Source organism: Pipistrellus kuhlii, unplaced genomic scaffold (assembly GCF_014108245.1).
Source record: "Pipistrellus kuhlii isolate mPipKuh1 unplaced genomic scaffold, mPipKuh1.p scaffold_m20_p_3, whole genome shotgun sequence".
Lineage (NCBI taxonomy): Eukaryota > Metazoa > Chordata > Mammalia > Chiroptera > Vespertilionidae > Pipistrellus > Pipistrellus kuhlii.
The window spans coordinates 89,911,020-89,928,507 of NW_023425529.1; the positions used below are offsets into that span (position 1 = coordinate 89,911,020).

Consider the following 17,488-nt stretch of genomic DNA (forward strand, 5'->3'; position numbering starts at 1 on the left):
TGTTCTTTCTTTGCTTCTTATATATTTTTTTTACAACAGACCCTTTAGCATTTCTTGCATTGCTGGTTTGGTGGTAATAAATTCCCTTGGTCCTTTTTTGTCTGTGAAGCTCCTGATTTCACCTTGAATTTTGATTGGTAGCCTTGCTGGGTACAGTATTCTTGGATTCAGACCCTTCTTTTCATGACTTTGTATATTTCATTTCATTCCCTTCTGGCCTGATGAGTTTCTGTTGAGAAATCAGTTGTTAGTCTGATGGGGGTTCCTTTGTCTTTCTGTCTCTCTCTGGTTGCTTTTAAGATTCTTTCTTTGTCATTGGTGTTTGCCAATTTAATTATAGTGTGCTTTGGTGTCGGTCTTTTGGGCTTCATTTCCTTGGGACTCTGTGAGCTTCTTGGATTTGTGTGGGTTTTTTTTCTTCCCTATATCAGGGAAGTTTTCTTCCATTATTTCTTCAAACGTGTTTTCTATTCTTTGCTCAGTTTCCTTATTATATGGATGTTGTTGTTTTTTTTGGTATTATCCCAAAATTCCCTTAGACTCTCCTCCTGCCTTTTAATTTTTTTTTCTAGAAGCTGCTCTACTTGGGTATTTTTTCCCACCTTGTCCTCTAGCTCCCTGATGCAGTCCACTGCTTCTTCTAGTCTACCCTTGGTGCTTTCTATTGAGGTCTTTACAGCAGCGATGTCATTTTTCATTTCTTCTTGGTTCTTCTTCATTTCCTCTTGGTTCTTACTCATATTGTTGAATTTGTCTTCCATTCTTTTCAGCCACCTTATGAACATTTCTCTGAATTCGTCCTCTATTATTGTTTGCCTATATTTTGCAGCCTGTTTCTTTGTCTTCCCATGGTGTCTCTTGTCTAGATGTCTGGTTATGTAGTTCTCTCTCTCTTGTGTTGATTTAAAGGCACAGAATACAACACAACCTTGTATAACACATAAGGCACTGAACAGAAACATATTCATGATATTAATAACCCCCAATAAAGGTGACCACCAGAGAAAGACAAATTAGAGGATAGGAGAGAAAGAAAAAGAGGAAAAAGAAAAGAAAAAAAGGAGTGCCAAAATGTAGTTGGGAGAAGGAAAAAAAAAAGTAAGAGAGAAAAGAAAGAAACTAAGAAAGAAAGGGAAACAAATTATATATATGTTGAGAAAACTCCAAGAGAACAGCCACTTAACTCACAAATGCCAGCAACAAGTACCTGGAGATTAATACAAACTACAAACAACAACTGTTATAATATCAAGGGAGGCAAGGGAAAACAGAAACAAAATATAAAGAAAAACAAAGCAAACGAAAAATCAATCAAACAAAAAAGAATAAGCAAAACAATCTCACAAAAAAGCTTAAAGAATTGATATAATCAACATTCAAGCAAACAACAACATAAGGACAAATAGAAAAACAATTTTTGGATAGTTAAGACAGAGAAGACAGATGTGTGTGTGGACTTGGAGCAGGGGATTAGAAATTAGAAATTAAGTAGGGTGAAATTTTAACAGGGGGTAAACAGAAAGAATAGGGAAAATCTAAAGCAGGAAAAGGGTAAGAGAAACAGTACACCAAAAGGGGAAAAGTTAGAAAGAGGGTCATGGCAGAAAAGTCGAGTTTAGATAGAGTAAAATGATGCTAAAGGAAAGAGGAAAGTAGAATGTAGAATACCTTTCCCAAAGTAAAATAAAGAGAAAATAAAATGATACTTAAAAAAGGTAAAATAGAAGTAATAATACTGATTGAAAATAACAATGTAATAATTAAAAAGATAAAATCAGGTGAGGAAAAAAGAAAATAATTAGTTTCTTAAGTAAAACATGAAAAAATAAAAAAATAAAAAGTAAAAAAATAAAATGTGCAGTAATGAAGATCATTCACTTCCTCTATGGTTCTGTTTGACAGGCCTGCTTCCCAGTCAGGACAGTATTGTAGATCCCTGTATTCCACTGCTCCTCAGTGTTATAAGCCAGTCCTGATTTTTAAGTAGATGGTGTCTTAATTACTCACATTCCTTTACTTTTGATTTCACAGGAGTCAGTCTGTGATCCCGCCCCCTGGGCGGCAGTGTTTCTGGATCGACTTCCGGATCTAGTTGGCCTCTCTAGCCTGTGTTTAGATCCTTCTTTTCCTGTTGCACTCAGTACCGGTTTGTGAGAGTGGGCTGCCTCAGAGCTGGCTCTCCAATGGTCACTCCCTGCTCCTATCCCCAGGTTCCAGAAAAACAACTTTCCCCTGCAGTCGCCAGGGTGTCCCCACTTGGGTGATCCTATGTATTGGGGTTAGTAATCAGAAGCAAGTATTGGAAGAAGAAAAAGCCCAAGTATGCGAGCAATGGGGCTGCAGGGAAGTCTGCGCAGTCCCCTTTCCCTTTTGGGTCTAAGCAGCTGGCACACTTTTAAGATTTCTAGGCTATCCTTTTGCATCAGAACAAAATGGGTTGCTTTTTAGAGATCGCTTCTGTTAGCAGCTCTGAGGACCCCTTCCACATTCACAGATCACACCAGTCCCAATAGCCATAGATTTTTCTAGGCACAGACTTCCCCCGGTCCTTCAGCTCCCACAGTGCGTGAATTTCTCTCTCCCGCTAGGACTAGAGACCTCACCTTATCCTAGGCAAAATCTGACCTTTCCGTGGTGGAATGTAGAGCTCCTCTGAATCCACGTGTTTGCATCAGTTGGGGACTGGTGCTTGCAGCTCTTCAGTGGTTGCCATAAAATTCTCTTTCCCCTTCAAGATGGCATGTTCTCCACGTCCAAGCCTGTGGCTCCGGGAGGGGACCCAGCAGCAGTGGGGGTGCCCGCTCAGGGGACCCAGCAGCAGTGGGGGTGCCCGCTCAGGGGACCCAGCAGCAGTGGGGGTGCCCGCTCAGGGGACCCAGCAGCAGTGGGGGTGCCCTGTCCAGCAGTCCCTCACCTTCTCCTGGAGTTTTGCTGTCCCTTAACTCACCAACAAACACTCCCCAATGTGACCCTCAGCTGTTCTTTCTTTCTGCTCCAGGAGAAGGCTTGGGATCCATCTGTCTATTCCACCACCATTTTACTGAACCCCTGAAGTTCTGTTTTTCAAGATGGCAGGGTCTCTGTGCCTGCGCTGGCCACCCCCAGAGTGTCTGCATGATTTTGCCATCTGAGACTGCCCAGTTTGGCAGCCCCTTGGATGATCTTCAGGATCTAACTGGCCCTAGCTCATCCACATACACCATACACATTCATGCATTCTCTCACACTCTGTCCCTCCCTATCTTCTTGCTGGTCGCCATCTTCCATAGGTGAGCTTTTATGCAACAGTTTTCACTAAAGCTAGCTTCTGTGGAACTGTGGCTGTTTTCCTGGAGAGTACACTGAGTTCTGACTTGTGAGATAGGGCTGGAGTGACTGAGTTATTTATTTATAAACTCATGGGATATATGCAATTACCATTGAATGTTAGGGCCAGCCGTAACAGTCTTGAGGTAGTGTGTTAATTTGCTGGGGCGGTATAAACAAAGTGCCACAAATTATATGGTTCGAACAATAGAATATTGTCTCATTGTTCTGGAGGCTGGGCATAAAAATCAAGGTGTCAGCAAGATTGGTTTCCTTCTTCCATGGCCTCTCTCATTGGTGTGTAGATGGCCATCTTCTTTGTATGTCTTCACATCAGCTTTTCTCTGTGTGTATATGTCCATAGTTCCTTGTTCTATAAGGACACCAAATATATTAGATCAAGACTACACTTTAACTTGATCTCTATAAAGACCAAGTTCCAAATAAGGTCACATTCTCAGGTCCTGGGGGTTACACTTCAATCTAAGAAGTTTGGGGACACAATTCAACCCATAACAGGTAACAGCACAGTGTAGGATTATTTGTGAATTGTTAAAAGGCTACTTGCAAACAAGATTTTCAGCTTCTAGGGAGATAGTGTTCTAGGTGTTTTTACACTTTTCTGTGTTTACAGTCATTCTTTTTGACAGAGGCAGGACACATCCATAGTTGGTTACATTGACTTGGTCTAGTACAGTGAGCTTATTTATTTTCTAACTTCTGGGAAATAAATTTTGGAGATCAACTTCACAAGCGATTTTATCACTAGAATCCTATCTAATAAGAATAAGATGCAAATTAACCATCACTCAGCCACACCCACAAGTCACGCCCACAATCCAATCAGGAATAAGTATGCAAATTAACCCAAGATGGCTGTGACCATGGAGAGAGCAGGAGGGAGGGTTGGGTTTCCCCAGGGATGGAGGAAGCCAAGCTTTCTGTACACCCTATCCGGATCAGGCCTCCGCTTAAGGCTACAAAGTTTCAGTTATAGAAGATAAATAAATTCAGATCCCAGGGCCTCAGCTTGGGTCACCAGGGGGTGTGGCTAGCCTGCAAACCACCACAGACCCCTCACCTAGGCCACCCCACGCCCCAAGGGAACCCCCACTCTTCAGGGAAAACCAGCTGGCCCCTACTTATGCACCAGGCTTCTATCCTATCTAATAAAAGAATAATATGTAAATTGACCATCACTCCAAACACAAGATGGGTGCCCCATGTGGACACAAGATGGCCACCACAAGATGACCAGCAGGGGAGGGAATTCGGGAGGGACCAGGCCTGCAAGGGAGGGCAGTTGTGGGTGATTAGACCACCAGAGGAGAGCAGTTGGGAGGGACCAGGCCTGCAAAGGAGGGAATTGGGGGGACCAGGCCTGTAAGGGAGGGCAGTTGGGGGGACCCAAGCCTGCAGGGGAGAGAAGTTTGGGGGCACCAGGCCTTTAGGGGAGGGCATTTAGGGGCAAACAGGCTGGCAGGGGAGTGGTGAGAGGGTGATCAGGTTGGCAGGCAGAAGCGGTTAGATGCAATCAGGAAGGTAGGCATGTGAGCAGTTGGGAGCCAGCAGTTTTGTATTGTGAGAGGGGGTCCCAGATTGGAGAGTGTGCAGGCTGGGCTGAGGGATACCACCCTCCCTCTCCCCCCTCTCCCCTGTGAACGAATTTTGTGCACTGGACCTCTAGTTATATATAAATTGAGTTTTCCCTTTAAGAGTTTATTTCCTGAAGGCTTACATTGTAGCAGGAAAAGAGTTTAAACTTGTTTTCATGATCATTTCAGTTGTCAAAAAGTAAATACCTGAAAGCTTTTTCTTTTTTGATTCTAGATTTGAAAGAAATTGTGTTTGTCATCCAGAGTCAAAGTAATTCTTTTCATGTAAAAAGAGCAGAAGAGTTAAGAAAAAGCATCTTACAGCAAGCTGCAGATCTTACCCAGGTATGTCAAAATAGCTTAGGATGTCTGGTAATTATCTATTGATTGATAAGTTTATGTTTTCTAAAGCTCTTGGTCTATAGAGAATCAATTTTATTTAGATGAGAATAACTCTTCTGACTTGTTTTGCTTATTTAATATTGACTATGGTTTAAATGTGCTAGTTAATTACTAATGCGCAAAGCCTCATAGTCTAAATTATTATATAAATTTTTTAAATTTAGGATAATTATTTACTCGTATATGTCTATTGTGATAGACATATAAAGTATGATACAAAATAAATAACTTCTTTAAAGCAGAGCTTAAAACAGTAGAGATAATGTTCAAAATATTGGTAGCAAGTTCTAAGGAAATTATCATATTGAAACAAATTTAAATTTACCTCAATGTGATGTTTTCTCTGTGAGTTTCTTAATCTGTTTTTAATAAGACATTATTAATTGAACTTTTGATTTGATTAAAATGTATTTTCTGAGAAGAATCATGGAGAGAAAGATTGACATATGTAGGTACACTTTGATAAAGTTTAAAATAGCATGAACTGAATTTAATGCTGGAGATTTGGGGCAAAGGAAAATCTGCTTTCTTGTGCTGCCGTATAGGTGCTTTCCTCTTTGGCCAAGCGGAGAAAAGTTCCTCTATTCCTGCTACTTTATACTACAGAAATACTACAGAATTGTTTAAACCTGGAGGGTTTAGCTCAGTGATTTGAGCGGTGGCCCACAGATCTCAGACCCGCAGACCTCGGGTTCGACTCGTGTACCTTAGTTGCAGGTTCCCCAGCCCCAGTCGGGCGCATGTGGGAGGCAGCCAATTGATGTGCCTCTCTCACATGGATGTTTCTCTCCCTCTCTCCCCTTCTGCCGTCCCTTCTACTCTCTCTAGAAATCAATGGAAAAACAACGTAGGGTGAGGATTAAAAAAAAGAGCTTGTTGCAGAACTCTGATAGAGATGTATGTTTGATGGATTGCTGTCCTTCTGTTGGTGGGGGCTGGGAATTAGAGGGTTGGACATAGCAGTGGAAAAATTAGCCATGTTAGTGAGATTGAAGGCTGAGATTAAGGTTTATTGTGCTTTATCTTGAAATGCTTTACATATAAAATGTATCCAGCCTCTGCACATCCTTGCAAGGACAGGTCCTTGGCTCCCCTGCTTTGAGTATCACACTTTCTAAGGGGAACAATTGCCTGCTGAGTGTGTGTGTGTGTGTGTGTGTGTGTGTGTGTGTGTGTGATTGGAGCTAGGAGCAGCTTGATGAGTTTGAAATTCTTCTTTATCTGGAAACCAAGCTTTTAGAGATTTTCTTCTATAAATCTGTTATGATTTCATCAGAGAGCAGACATGCTACCTTCTGGACTGGCTGGGTATCTTCCTCTTGCTCTGTGGAGGCCCTTGCGGAGTGGACAAAGGAGGCCACTATGGGGATGAAGGTGATCAGTGGACCCCATATACCCTCTGTTGGATCTCTGCAAGTATTAAGGAATGTAGCTCCATTGAGCTGTAGCAGTTACCCCCAAATCAGTAATCAGGGATGAGGTGCTAGGAAAATATGATCTCACAATTAAGTGAATCTTTGAGAGACAATATGGAAAAGAACCAGAAAATCCATTTACACATACATAAAACAATGACTTAAGGAAGTTGGAGGTTTTCGTCCCCTCCCAAACAGTGCAGCTGTGGGTGGGCCAGCGGCAGGCAGTTCTTCTCCAGCGTCCTCCATCTCATTACTTTATCATGGGCTAAGGCCGTGTTCGGCAAACTGGCTCTCAAACCATATGCGGCTCTTTGGCCCCTTGAGTGTGGCTCTTCCACAAAATACCACTGGGCGAGTCTATTTTGAAGAAGTGGCATTAGAAGAAGTTTAAGTTGAAAAATTTGGCTCTCAAAAGAAATTTCAATCGTTGTACTGTTGATATTTGGCTCTGCTGACTAATGAATTTGCTGACCACTGGGATAAGGTGTCCCCATCTGCACCGTGGAAGCTGACTCCTCACATTGCATCTGCATGCCAGTGTGTGGAGGGCAAGTGGCTTTCTTCTGAGGCTGTGACCTGACATACCATTGTCGAGAACATAATCACCTGCACATACCTTGGCTGGGAAAGGTCATATCTAATTGGGTGCCTTGGAAACAGACAAACTTAAGGCATTCTACTCACTAAACAGAAGAAGATAGGAATAGAGATTCAGACAAATTGATATCTCTGCTAAATTCTGGATTTTATTTACATTAGGGACTTGCCTAGTCTATGGAGGAATTTATCTGTGAACCTCTCATTTCTCAGAGCTACTGTGGGCAAAGTACTGGGTATTCAGCAAGCCAAGGTCCTTGTACTGGAAGAACCCACAGTCCAGCAGAGGCGACGGGTCCATGAATGGGCAGTTTTAAGGCAGAGTGGCAGTGGAGACACAAAAAGACATGGCTCTGCTTATATGTGGTATCCAAAATAGTAAATCCATAGAATCAAAGACCGAAGGGTTTAACCAGGGGCAGTGGCTGGGAGGACGAATGAGGAGTTATCAGCAGGCATACAGTTTTAGTTAAGTCAGATGGATAAGCTCCAGAGATCCTAATTACAAATTTGTCCTTTTAGCCAACAGTCTTCTGTTGTATGCCTAACTTTGTTAAGGGGATCTGAGAGCTCATATTAAATAAAATATTCGTAGTAGGTAGGTTGGGAGAGGGTGGGAGGGGGAGGGCTCTCAAGGTGGACAGCAGGTAAAGGCAGCCAGGTGAGAAGCAGCAGCATGGTGTGTGCGGACCCTGCCTGTCGCCCTGGGTGGGTGTAAAGGGGGAGGTGGGCGTGTAGGCAGCCGGCCTGGTGGGGACTCAGGCCTGGTCACAGAGGTGCTGTGTGTCCTTGTGGACCCATGCCTTTCTCTGGGCTTTACTGGCACTCCGAGAGATTTCTGTGATGCCCTCCTGGCAGCAGGTATAGGAGTGACCCCTAGTCCCTGTGCTAACGGCATTCCCTGTTGAGAATTACTGTTAGGGAGAGTATCTAGAGTGTTGACCTGCTCAGATTTTCACTGGTGGCTGTGAGGAGGGCAGCTTTAAGAGAGCCAAGAGTGGAGTGGGAGCCTAATTCTGAGGCCCTTGGACTCATCCAGGGCAGTGCTGGCCACAGAGGGAGCACAGACTCTGCTTCGTCACAGGCAGTTTAAGGAGCACTGGACTGAGGTGAGGGGTGGCAGGGGGGAACGTGGGGCCAGAATTGGAGGAGATCGGGCCAGTCACAATCTCCTACTCGTGCCCTAACGTCAGCAGGTGTCCCACCCCCCGTTTTCTTGTTGCCGGTGCCACTGTTACTGTTGTTATTTTTAATTATTATTAAAAAACATACAACATAACATTTGTCATCTTAATCATTTTTAAGTATACATATTTATGTATACATAAATCATTTTTAAGTATACCCATTTCCAGTACTTTTTAACCTTCCCAACTGAAACTCTGTCCCCCTTCTTCAGCCCCAGCACCCACCATCTTTTCTGTCTTTATGGATCTGACTTCTCTAGGGACCTCTTATAAATAGAATCATACACTTCTTGTGATTGGCTTCTTTCACTCAGCATAATGGCCTCCAGGCCCATCCATCCTCAAGGTTGTAGCCTGTGGCTGCATGTCGTTATCACTTTTTTTTTTCCTGTGAACTTCCTCCCAAGTCCTGCTGGTAAAGTCGTGCTCATTTGAGGCCCCACGTGGGCACCCTGTGTGTCCTTGGTCCTCTAGGGCACTGTCCTGCCCTCAGAGTCAGAAGGAAGGAAGATCCCTCTGTATCCCCCAGGGCACCTAGTATAATGCCAAACACAGCATCAGCAACTGTATTGTCATTGATGCGTTTTCCTCAGCTTCTAAAATATAGAGAACAGCTTTGTTCATCAGAAATAGTTAACTTTTCTTGCACTTTATTCTGTGCTTATTTAGTTTGTGTGCATATACTTAATGTTATTGTCCTTGTTACCCAGATGACCACTAGGTGGCAATATTGGTTTTACATTTAAAGACATAATTAAGTAATCTCATTAGTAAACTCCTGTCCCCCAGCATTTAATTTCTGTGATAATAAATGGGATATGGACTAAAGCAGTAAGAGAGCCTCCCTTTAATAATAAGATAGAACAATTTTCTTATCCTGAAATTCTTTCCTTGGACAGAAGCCAGCCACTAATGCCCAAGTGTAGTCAAGAACCTAACGTTGATAGGTTCTTGGGGACTGTGACTTTAAGAGAAGCCACATTTAATGAAACCAGTTTCACCCTAGGCTAATTGATAGAAGTAAGTGTTATGTCTCTATGTAATATTTCTGGTCATAAAAACATCACCAAACTTCTAAATAAAGACCCCAAACTCTTCCAATACTGAAATCAAGAAAGATGAATAAAATGAGGTAGTGATTTTTCAACCTGCTTATTCTAGTTCTGGGTCACAGGTGGCCAGAGCCTGTTTCAGCAGCTTATTGCACAAGGTGGGACCCACGCTGGACAGGATGCCCTTCCATTGTGACCCTGCATTCACACCCACACCCACACCCACACCCACACCCACACCCATACCCACACCCACACTCCTTCAGACTGGGACAATGTTGACACATCAGCTAACCAAGCTTGCACATCTTTGGGATGTGGGAGGAAACTGAAAGACAAGGAGAAAACCCACGAAACATGAGGAGAATATATCAACTCTACATAGACAGTAGCCCTGATGGGAATCAATTATTTTCCTCATCAGTGTTATAACAAAATAACATTGAATGAATGATGTTATTTGAGGACCTGTTGTAATTATGACAAAACTTTAACCCTTGTATTTAATTTACTTGCAAGATCCAGAGTGTCCTGTTATGATTTAGATCATTTTATGTTTAGGTTAACAAGTCTTTTGGTAGTTAAAATGGCCAGAAAGATTTTGGAGTGGGCAACTAAACTTAATACTGGTTTCTTTTATTCTCTTTATATAATTTTTATGCTAAATACTAGTGGCCTGGTACACAAAATTCATGCTGGAGGGAGTGGTGTTCCTCAGCCCAGTCTGCTCCCTCTCAATCTGGGACCCTCAGAGGATGTCAGATGGCAATTGAATATCCCTTTCATGATCTGGGACTGCTGGCTCCTAACTGCTCGCCTGACTGCCTGATTGCCACTCTACACTCTTCCTGCCAGCCTGATCACCCCCAATGGTGCCGCCCTTCTGGCCTGATCACCCCTAACTGACCCTTTGTCAGCCTGATTGCCCCCCCCCCCCAACTGCCCCTGATGGCCTGATTGCTCCCAACTGCACCCCCCTGCCAACCTGCTCACCCTCAACTGCAACCCCCTGCTAGCTTGTTTGCCCCCAACTGCTCCCCCCTTGCTGGCCTGCTCTCCTCAACTATCTCCCCTGCCAGCCTAATTGCTCCCAACTGTCCTCCTCTGCCAGCCTGATCACCTCCAACTGCCCCCTCTGCCAGCCTGCTTGCCCCCAACTGCCCTTTCTTCTGCTGGCCTTATCACCCCTAACCACCTCTGCTTCGACCCTGCCACCATGACTTTGTCCGGAAGTTCTCCTAGAAGGTCTCCCAGTCTAATTAGCAGATTACCCTTTTATTAGTATAGATGTGATTAAAAGTTGAATTTATCTCATGTATAGAATTTTAGAGATTCAAAGATTGTTGATTACTAACTTAGGATCTCCAGACAATACTTGGGGCAACAATGAGATACTCTGATCTAGAACTACATGAAACTAGAAAAGATGAACTAACTACAGAGAACTAAATGCTGAGATGCACAAAACTAGGGAGGCAAAGTCCCTCTAAGAGGCAGCTGTGGTTCCCCAGTTAAAACTTAATGGGAACTTGTTTTTGAGAAATTTACATATGCTTTAGGAAGAATGGACAGCTCATTCAGGAGCCATCGAACAGATTCTGGCCGAAACTGGTTTGGCTCAGTGGTAGAGCATCGGTCTGTGGACTGAAAGGTCCCAGGTTTGATTCTGGTCAGGGGCATGTACGTTGGTTGCGGGCACATTCCCGGTAGGGGGTGTGCAAGAGGCAGCTGGTCGATGTTTCTCTCTCATCGACGTTTCTAGCTCTCTATCTCTCTCCCTTCCTCTCTGTAAAAAATCAATAAAATATATTTAAAAATAAAGAAAAAGAAAAAAAGAAACAGATTCTGAGGTGGAAGATGTCAGGACGTCCCCAGCACTGTGGTGGGGAGTATTCTGGCTCCTTTAAAAGATACTCCCAAGAGTTGGCAGGTATGTGATGGACCTCTAATGGAATAGGCTGTCTCCTGGGACCTGAACCAAAGTCTTCAGGTGGTAACTTCCGGTTTTTCCACCGATTAACCCACCATGAGCAGTCACAAAAGTGATTTAGAGAGGGAGGAACTCACAGTAAGTTTTATCATTTGAATATTTATCTTATAGCCCTAAATATTTATTACTCCCATCTGATCAGATGTCTAGAATTGCTATTTATTTACTCATTACTTTTTGTCAGGTTGCACTTGACTTCAATATCTGCCCAAACAATTAAGGAGCAAGAATCAAATACATCTACTTTTAGCTGTTCTTTCTGATTTGGCAAGTAATTACCCGTGCTTATGTTGCCTCAAGGTGCTAAAATGTGATCTTATTAAAAATACAAACATTGCTCTGGCCAGTGTTGCTAAGTAGTTAGAACTTTGGCCTGAGCATCAAAGAGTCTTGGGTTCAATTCCCAGTCAAGCACACATACCTCAGTTGCTGTTTCATTCCTCAATCCCAGGGTGCATGTGGGAGGCAACCAATTGATGTATCTCTCTCTCTCATGGATATCTCTCTTTCTCTCTCTCTTCTCCTCACCCCTCCCTTCTACTTCCTCTAAAAATCAATGGGAAAAATATGTTCAGGTGAGGATTGAAAACAACAACAAAGAAACACAAACATTTTTTATCCTTAGAATGCGTAAATATACAACTTTAAAAAAAAATCCCACTTTCAATGTGAAATTTAATATTGTTCTTAGAGCCATTACAAGAGTGGTGTAACTATTTCTTTTGTTTTCTGAAATCCTATATAATAGAGAGGTAATATGCAAATTGACCACCACACCCTTGCACAAGATGGCCACCCCCATGAGGTCACAAGATGGCTACCACAAGATGGCTGGCAGGGGCGGGCAGTTGGGGACAACCAGGCCAGCAGGGGAGTGGTTAGGGGATGATCAGGTTGGCAGGCAGAAGCAGTTAGGGGCAATCAGGCAGGTAGACAGGCAAGCTGTTGGGAGCCAGCAATCCTGGATTGTGAGAGGGATCCCAGATTGGAGAGGGTGCAGGCTGGGCTGAGGGACAACCAGTGCATGAATTTTGTGCACCAGGCCTCTAGTAATTGAATAATTGGGGTCCTTGTTAGTTGTCACTCCCATCTTCAGATTTTTTTTAAAAAAAACTTTTCAGGCCTGTTCTTTTTAAAAAAAATCTTTGTTGTTAAGATTATTATAGATGTCCCTCTTTTTTCCCCTCCACCCCAGGTCCTTGCCACCCTATTGTCTGTGTTCTTAGGTACTGCATACATACATATAAAATCTTTGTCTAATCTTTTCCTACACCCCACAGCCCTTTCCCTCTGAGAATCGTTAGTCTGTTCCATCTCCATGCCCTGGTATATACTCCATTCACCAGTTTATTCTGTTCATTAGATTTTTTATTTATTTGATTTTTAGATTCATTTGATAGATATGTATTTGATTGTCACTTTGTTGTTTATAACTTTTTATATTTACCTTTTTCTTCTTAAAAAATACCCTTCAGCATTTCATATACTACTGGCTTGGTGGTGATGAACTCCTTTAGCTTTTTCTTGTATGTGAAGCTCTTTATCTGATCTTCAATTCTAAATGATAGCTTTTCTGGGTAGAGTATTTTTGGTTGTAGGTTCTTGCTATTCATCACTTTGAATATTTCTTTGCCACTCTCTTATGGCCTGCAGTTTTTGTTGAGAAATCAGCTGATAGTCATATGGATACTCCCTTGTAGGTAACTGTTGTGTTTTTTTTTTCTTTTCTTTTTTTCTTGCTGCTTTTGACATTCTCTCTTTGTCTTTTGCAGTTGGCATTTTAATTATGACGTGTCTTGGTGTGGTCCCCTTTGGATTCTTCTTGTTTGGAGTTCTTTGGGCTTCCTGGGCTTTTAAGTCTATTTCTTTTACCAGTGCTCGCTTCGGCAGCACATATACTAAAATTGGAACTATTTCTTTTACCAGGTAGGGTTAGTTTTCTGGTCATTGTTTTTTCAAATAGGTTTTCAATATTTTGCTCTCTCTCTTCTTCTGGCACTCCCATAATTAGGATGTTGGTATGTTTGAAGTTGTCCTAGAGTCTCCTTACACTGTGTTCATATTTTTGAATTCTTTTTTCTTTCTGTTTTTCTGGTTGGGTGTTTTTTGCTTCCTTGTATTTCATATCATTGACTTGATTCTTGGGATCCTCTAGTCTACTGTTGAATCCCTGTATATTATTCTTTATTTCAGTCAATGTAAGCTTAATTTCTGACTAGTCCTTTCCTTTTTTTTTTTTTTTTTTTTTTTTTTAATTTCTCACTAAGATCCTTGAAGGTCTTAATAAGGTCCTTGTAGATTTTTGGAAGATTCTTGAGTAACCTTTAACTGCGGTTTTGAACTCGGTATCCAGTAGTTTGCTTTCTTCCATTTCTTTTGTTTGTGATATGTTTCTTTGTCTCCACATTTTGGCTGCTTCCCTGTGTTTGTTTCTATGTATTGGATAGCTGCTAAGTCTCCTTGAGTTGAGAGTAGTGTAGTAGGTGTCCTATAGGGCCAAGTGGCTCACCCTTTCCAATCATCTGTGGTGGACACTCTTGGTGCACCCCTTTGGGGGCTGTATACACAGTCTTTTTTAAAAATTATTATTATTTTATTAATTTTTTTACAGAGAGGAATGGAGAGAGTGAGAAACGTTGATGAGAGAGAAACATCGACCAGCTGCCTCTTGCACACCCCCTACTGGGGACGTGCCTGCAACAAAGGTACATGCCCTTGACCGGAATCGAACCTGGGACCCTTCAGTCTGCAGACTGATGCTCCACCACTAAGCCAAACCGGTTTCACCACACAGTCTTGTTGTAGTTGAGCTTTGATTGCTGATGGCATCACTGGAAGGAACTGACCTCCAACCAATTGGCTATGAGGATCAGCTGTGTCTATAATGGAAGAACTGCTGTGCTGGAGACACCTTTATGGGGCAGTACTTGCTTCAGTGGGGCTTTGGTGCTCACTGAGTCTGCCCCTTGAGTATGTCACTTATGGATGTGAAGAGTTGTAATCTGGTATGACCACTGGGTACACTGGCTCTTGGATCTCAAGGAGGTGTAAAGTCAACCACTGCCTGGGGCCACCTAGCAGGAGTTACAGAGAGAACTGCAGATTTCTCCGCTTTGTATCAGGTTTGGAAGTGCCCAGACAAGGCCCAGCTGTGAAGCAAGACAGGCTAGTGCCAGCCTTGGGCCTTTTATTGATAGCTTTGGGGCTCCCTGACTCAGCTGCAGCTTGTTTGACAGGTTTTAGACTGAGAAAGGACAGGCCATTCATATGCAAAAGCCACTGTGCACAGCTTGGGTGAGGTTGTACATTGGGTGGGGTGGAGTCTCAGGGAATCTCCAGGGCGGAGCAAACAGAAATGTCTGCCAGACAGCCCTGCACCAGAGAGGTCCCAGCATGGGAACAATGACTGCTGTGAGCACCTCTGTCTGGAATAAAGCTGCCATCACATTCCTGCCTCGATGCCAGACAGTCCAGTTTATCTCTATATCTGACTGGGTCCCCCAGAGCCTCACCTGGCATTGGAGCTCAGAGTAAGCGGGAGCTTGTTAATTCAGTTCAAGGATGCTAGTCTTTTAAGAGGAGCAGCTGGGTCTCTAGCAGCCTATGTGTCACTCAGCTCCAATCTGTATTTGTTTTTACAGTCTGTAATTCTTTCTGCCTATAGGGACTTCTTTCTGCAGGGACCCTGGGCTGGGGGTCTGGTGTGGGGCTTGGGCCTCACTCCCTCTGGGAGCCTCCGCAGAGGCAATCTCCCTTCCAATTAAAAAGTGGCACACCCAGGTTCTGGGCCAGCTGGTTCTATGTCTCCGTACCTCCTACCAGTCACAATGCATTTTCTTCTTTACCTCTCTAGTTGTAGTTCCTCCATTCAACCAGCTTTCCCATGGCTTTGGATGATAGTTGTTCTGTATTTTAGTTGTACTTTTGATATGGATGTGGGAGGCAGCAAGTATAGGCATTTACCTATGCTGTCATCTTGGTTCCTCCCCCATCTCCAATTTTAAAACTTATAATGAAATTTATAACAACTTTGATGCTTATAATTATACTAGAGACCTAGTGTACAAAATTTGTGCATTGGTGGGGGTATCCTTCAGCCTGGCTTGCACCCTCTTCAACCTGGGACATCTCTTGTACAATCTAGGACTGCTGGTTCCTAACACTCGCCTGCTTGATTTCCCTTTACCATTTCTGCCTGCCAGCCTGATTGCCCCCTAACCACTCCCCTGCTGGCCTGATTGATACCTAACTACTCCCTTGCTGGCCTGGTCACTACCAACTTTCCTCCTTTGCTGGCCTGATCTTGCCCTCAACTGCACTCTCCCGATGGCCTGATGGCCCCCAACTGCCCTCCCTTGCCAGCCTGGTCGCCCCTAATTGCCCTTCCCTGATGGCCTGATCATGCACAACTGCCCTCTGCTGCTGGTCTGTTTGCCCCCAACTACCCTCCCCTGCTGGCCATCTTGTGGTGACCATCTTATGGTGCCATCTTCTCTCACGACTCCAGCTAGGCTTATTATATAGGATATTTCTTCTAATCAGTAAGCCAGCAGACTTTAGCAAGTGCTGTTCTGTGTGTGGAGCAGAGGGTTAGAAGAGAATTAGAAAAGACATTCTAGTTCTTTGAATTATTGATAATTTAGATGGTAACTATTTTATAATAAAAATGACTACATAATTAAATAGGAATTAGAAGTCCAATATAAGTACCTGTAATATATTAAACTATTACTCAAAAAATATGAATTAGACATCCATAGTTACAATAGGTGCCTTTGAATATGAAAGGACATCTCTGGACAGCACATGGGGCCCTAGAGAAAGGGGATGCTTATTGGAAGCTGTTTAAGAAGCAGCGTTTAGGATGTGGATTCAGTCCCTGTTGGGCTATGTATGGGGGGCAGCTGATCGATGTTCCTCTCTCATATTGATGTTTCCTCCTCTTTCCCTTCCTCTGTTTCTTAAAATAATTTTAAAAAAGCAAATACATATCCTCAGGTGAGGATTAAGAAAAACAAGCAAACACATTAGAAAAAAAGGAAGTAGCATGTAAAAAGCACAAGTTAGTAATGTGCTAATAGTGCATGTGAAGCTTGAGAATAAAGAAGGAGGCTTTGTCAACTCAGGTAGGAAGATTGGACATTAGCTATGGGATGTTGATTTAGAACCTGGAACCGGACTGGAAGACGAAGACATGAATTTTCTGAGTTTACTTTTGGAACTGGCATTTGTAGAGTAAAGCACCTGGGACAATGGAATAGCGATTTTTGTACATCAGAGCAGATGGGTATCATAGTTGGTGAGACATGGGTATCTGGTGGACAAATGTGGTTCTTAAAGGCAAATCCATAGATATAAGGATACAGATTTTGAAGAAGTGCTATTTTTTTTTTCTTGAGGTTTTCCCCCTTACATGATAGATGTAAGGGTCCTATGACATTATAAAGATTGACTATTTAAAGAGCTGTGTTATCAAAAAGCCAAGTGAAGAGGGGCCCATGGAAGCCCATGGGATTGTTCGGCGATGAACTCCAAATTAATCAGGCATTTTACTGCATTTTCTTTTAAATGCCTACTATCTGCATAGCATCTGTGTGTCAGTTATGATTTGACTTCTGTGGTTTTTTTTTAACTTAAAAATAATTCCTTCTTAAGTGGATATTTGTGTGAAAAATTGTGTATTTTGTTTGTTACATGAAACGGGAGCAAACAGCTTCTAGGCTGTGAGGGCTCCCACTGAGTGTCCTATGTGATGTTGTGATGAACAGGTTGTCAGAGGAGGGTCTTTCTTCCCTTTGGATTTGGGGTCCAGTGAGCAGGGAGATCCTAGAGCGAGATAATTTCCACTGTAGCTTTAGAAGTGTTTTAACACTGAGTCTAACATTATGGAAACCGTTGTCCTCTAAAGGAGTTTCAAAATGCTATGAAATTGGAAACAGTA

At 42.9% G+C, this 17,488-nt stretch overlaps 1 protein-coding gene across 2 annotated transcripts in view; it reads left to right on the top strand.

The window, feature by feature from the left end:
- The window catches only part of B3GLCT (beta 3-glucosyltransferase), a 133,611-nt gene that overhangs the window by 32,178 nt on the left and 83,945 nt on the right, over positions 1–17,488 (top strand). For both annotated transcript variants that reach the window (XM_036456764.2, XM_045588487.1), the window contains one exon: positions 5,137–5,246. In XM_036456764.2, coding sequence (XP_036312657.1) covers positions 5,137–5,246 — 110 coding nt within the window. The remainder of the gene's footprint in view (positions 1–5,136; positions 5,247–17,488) is intronic.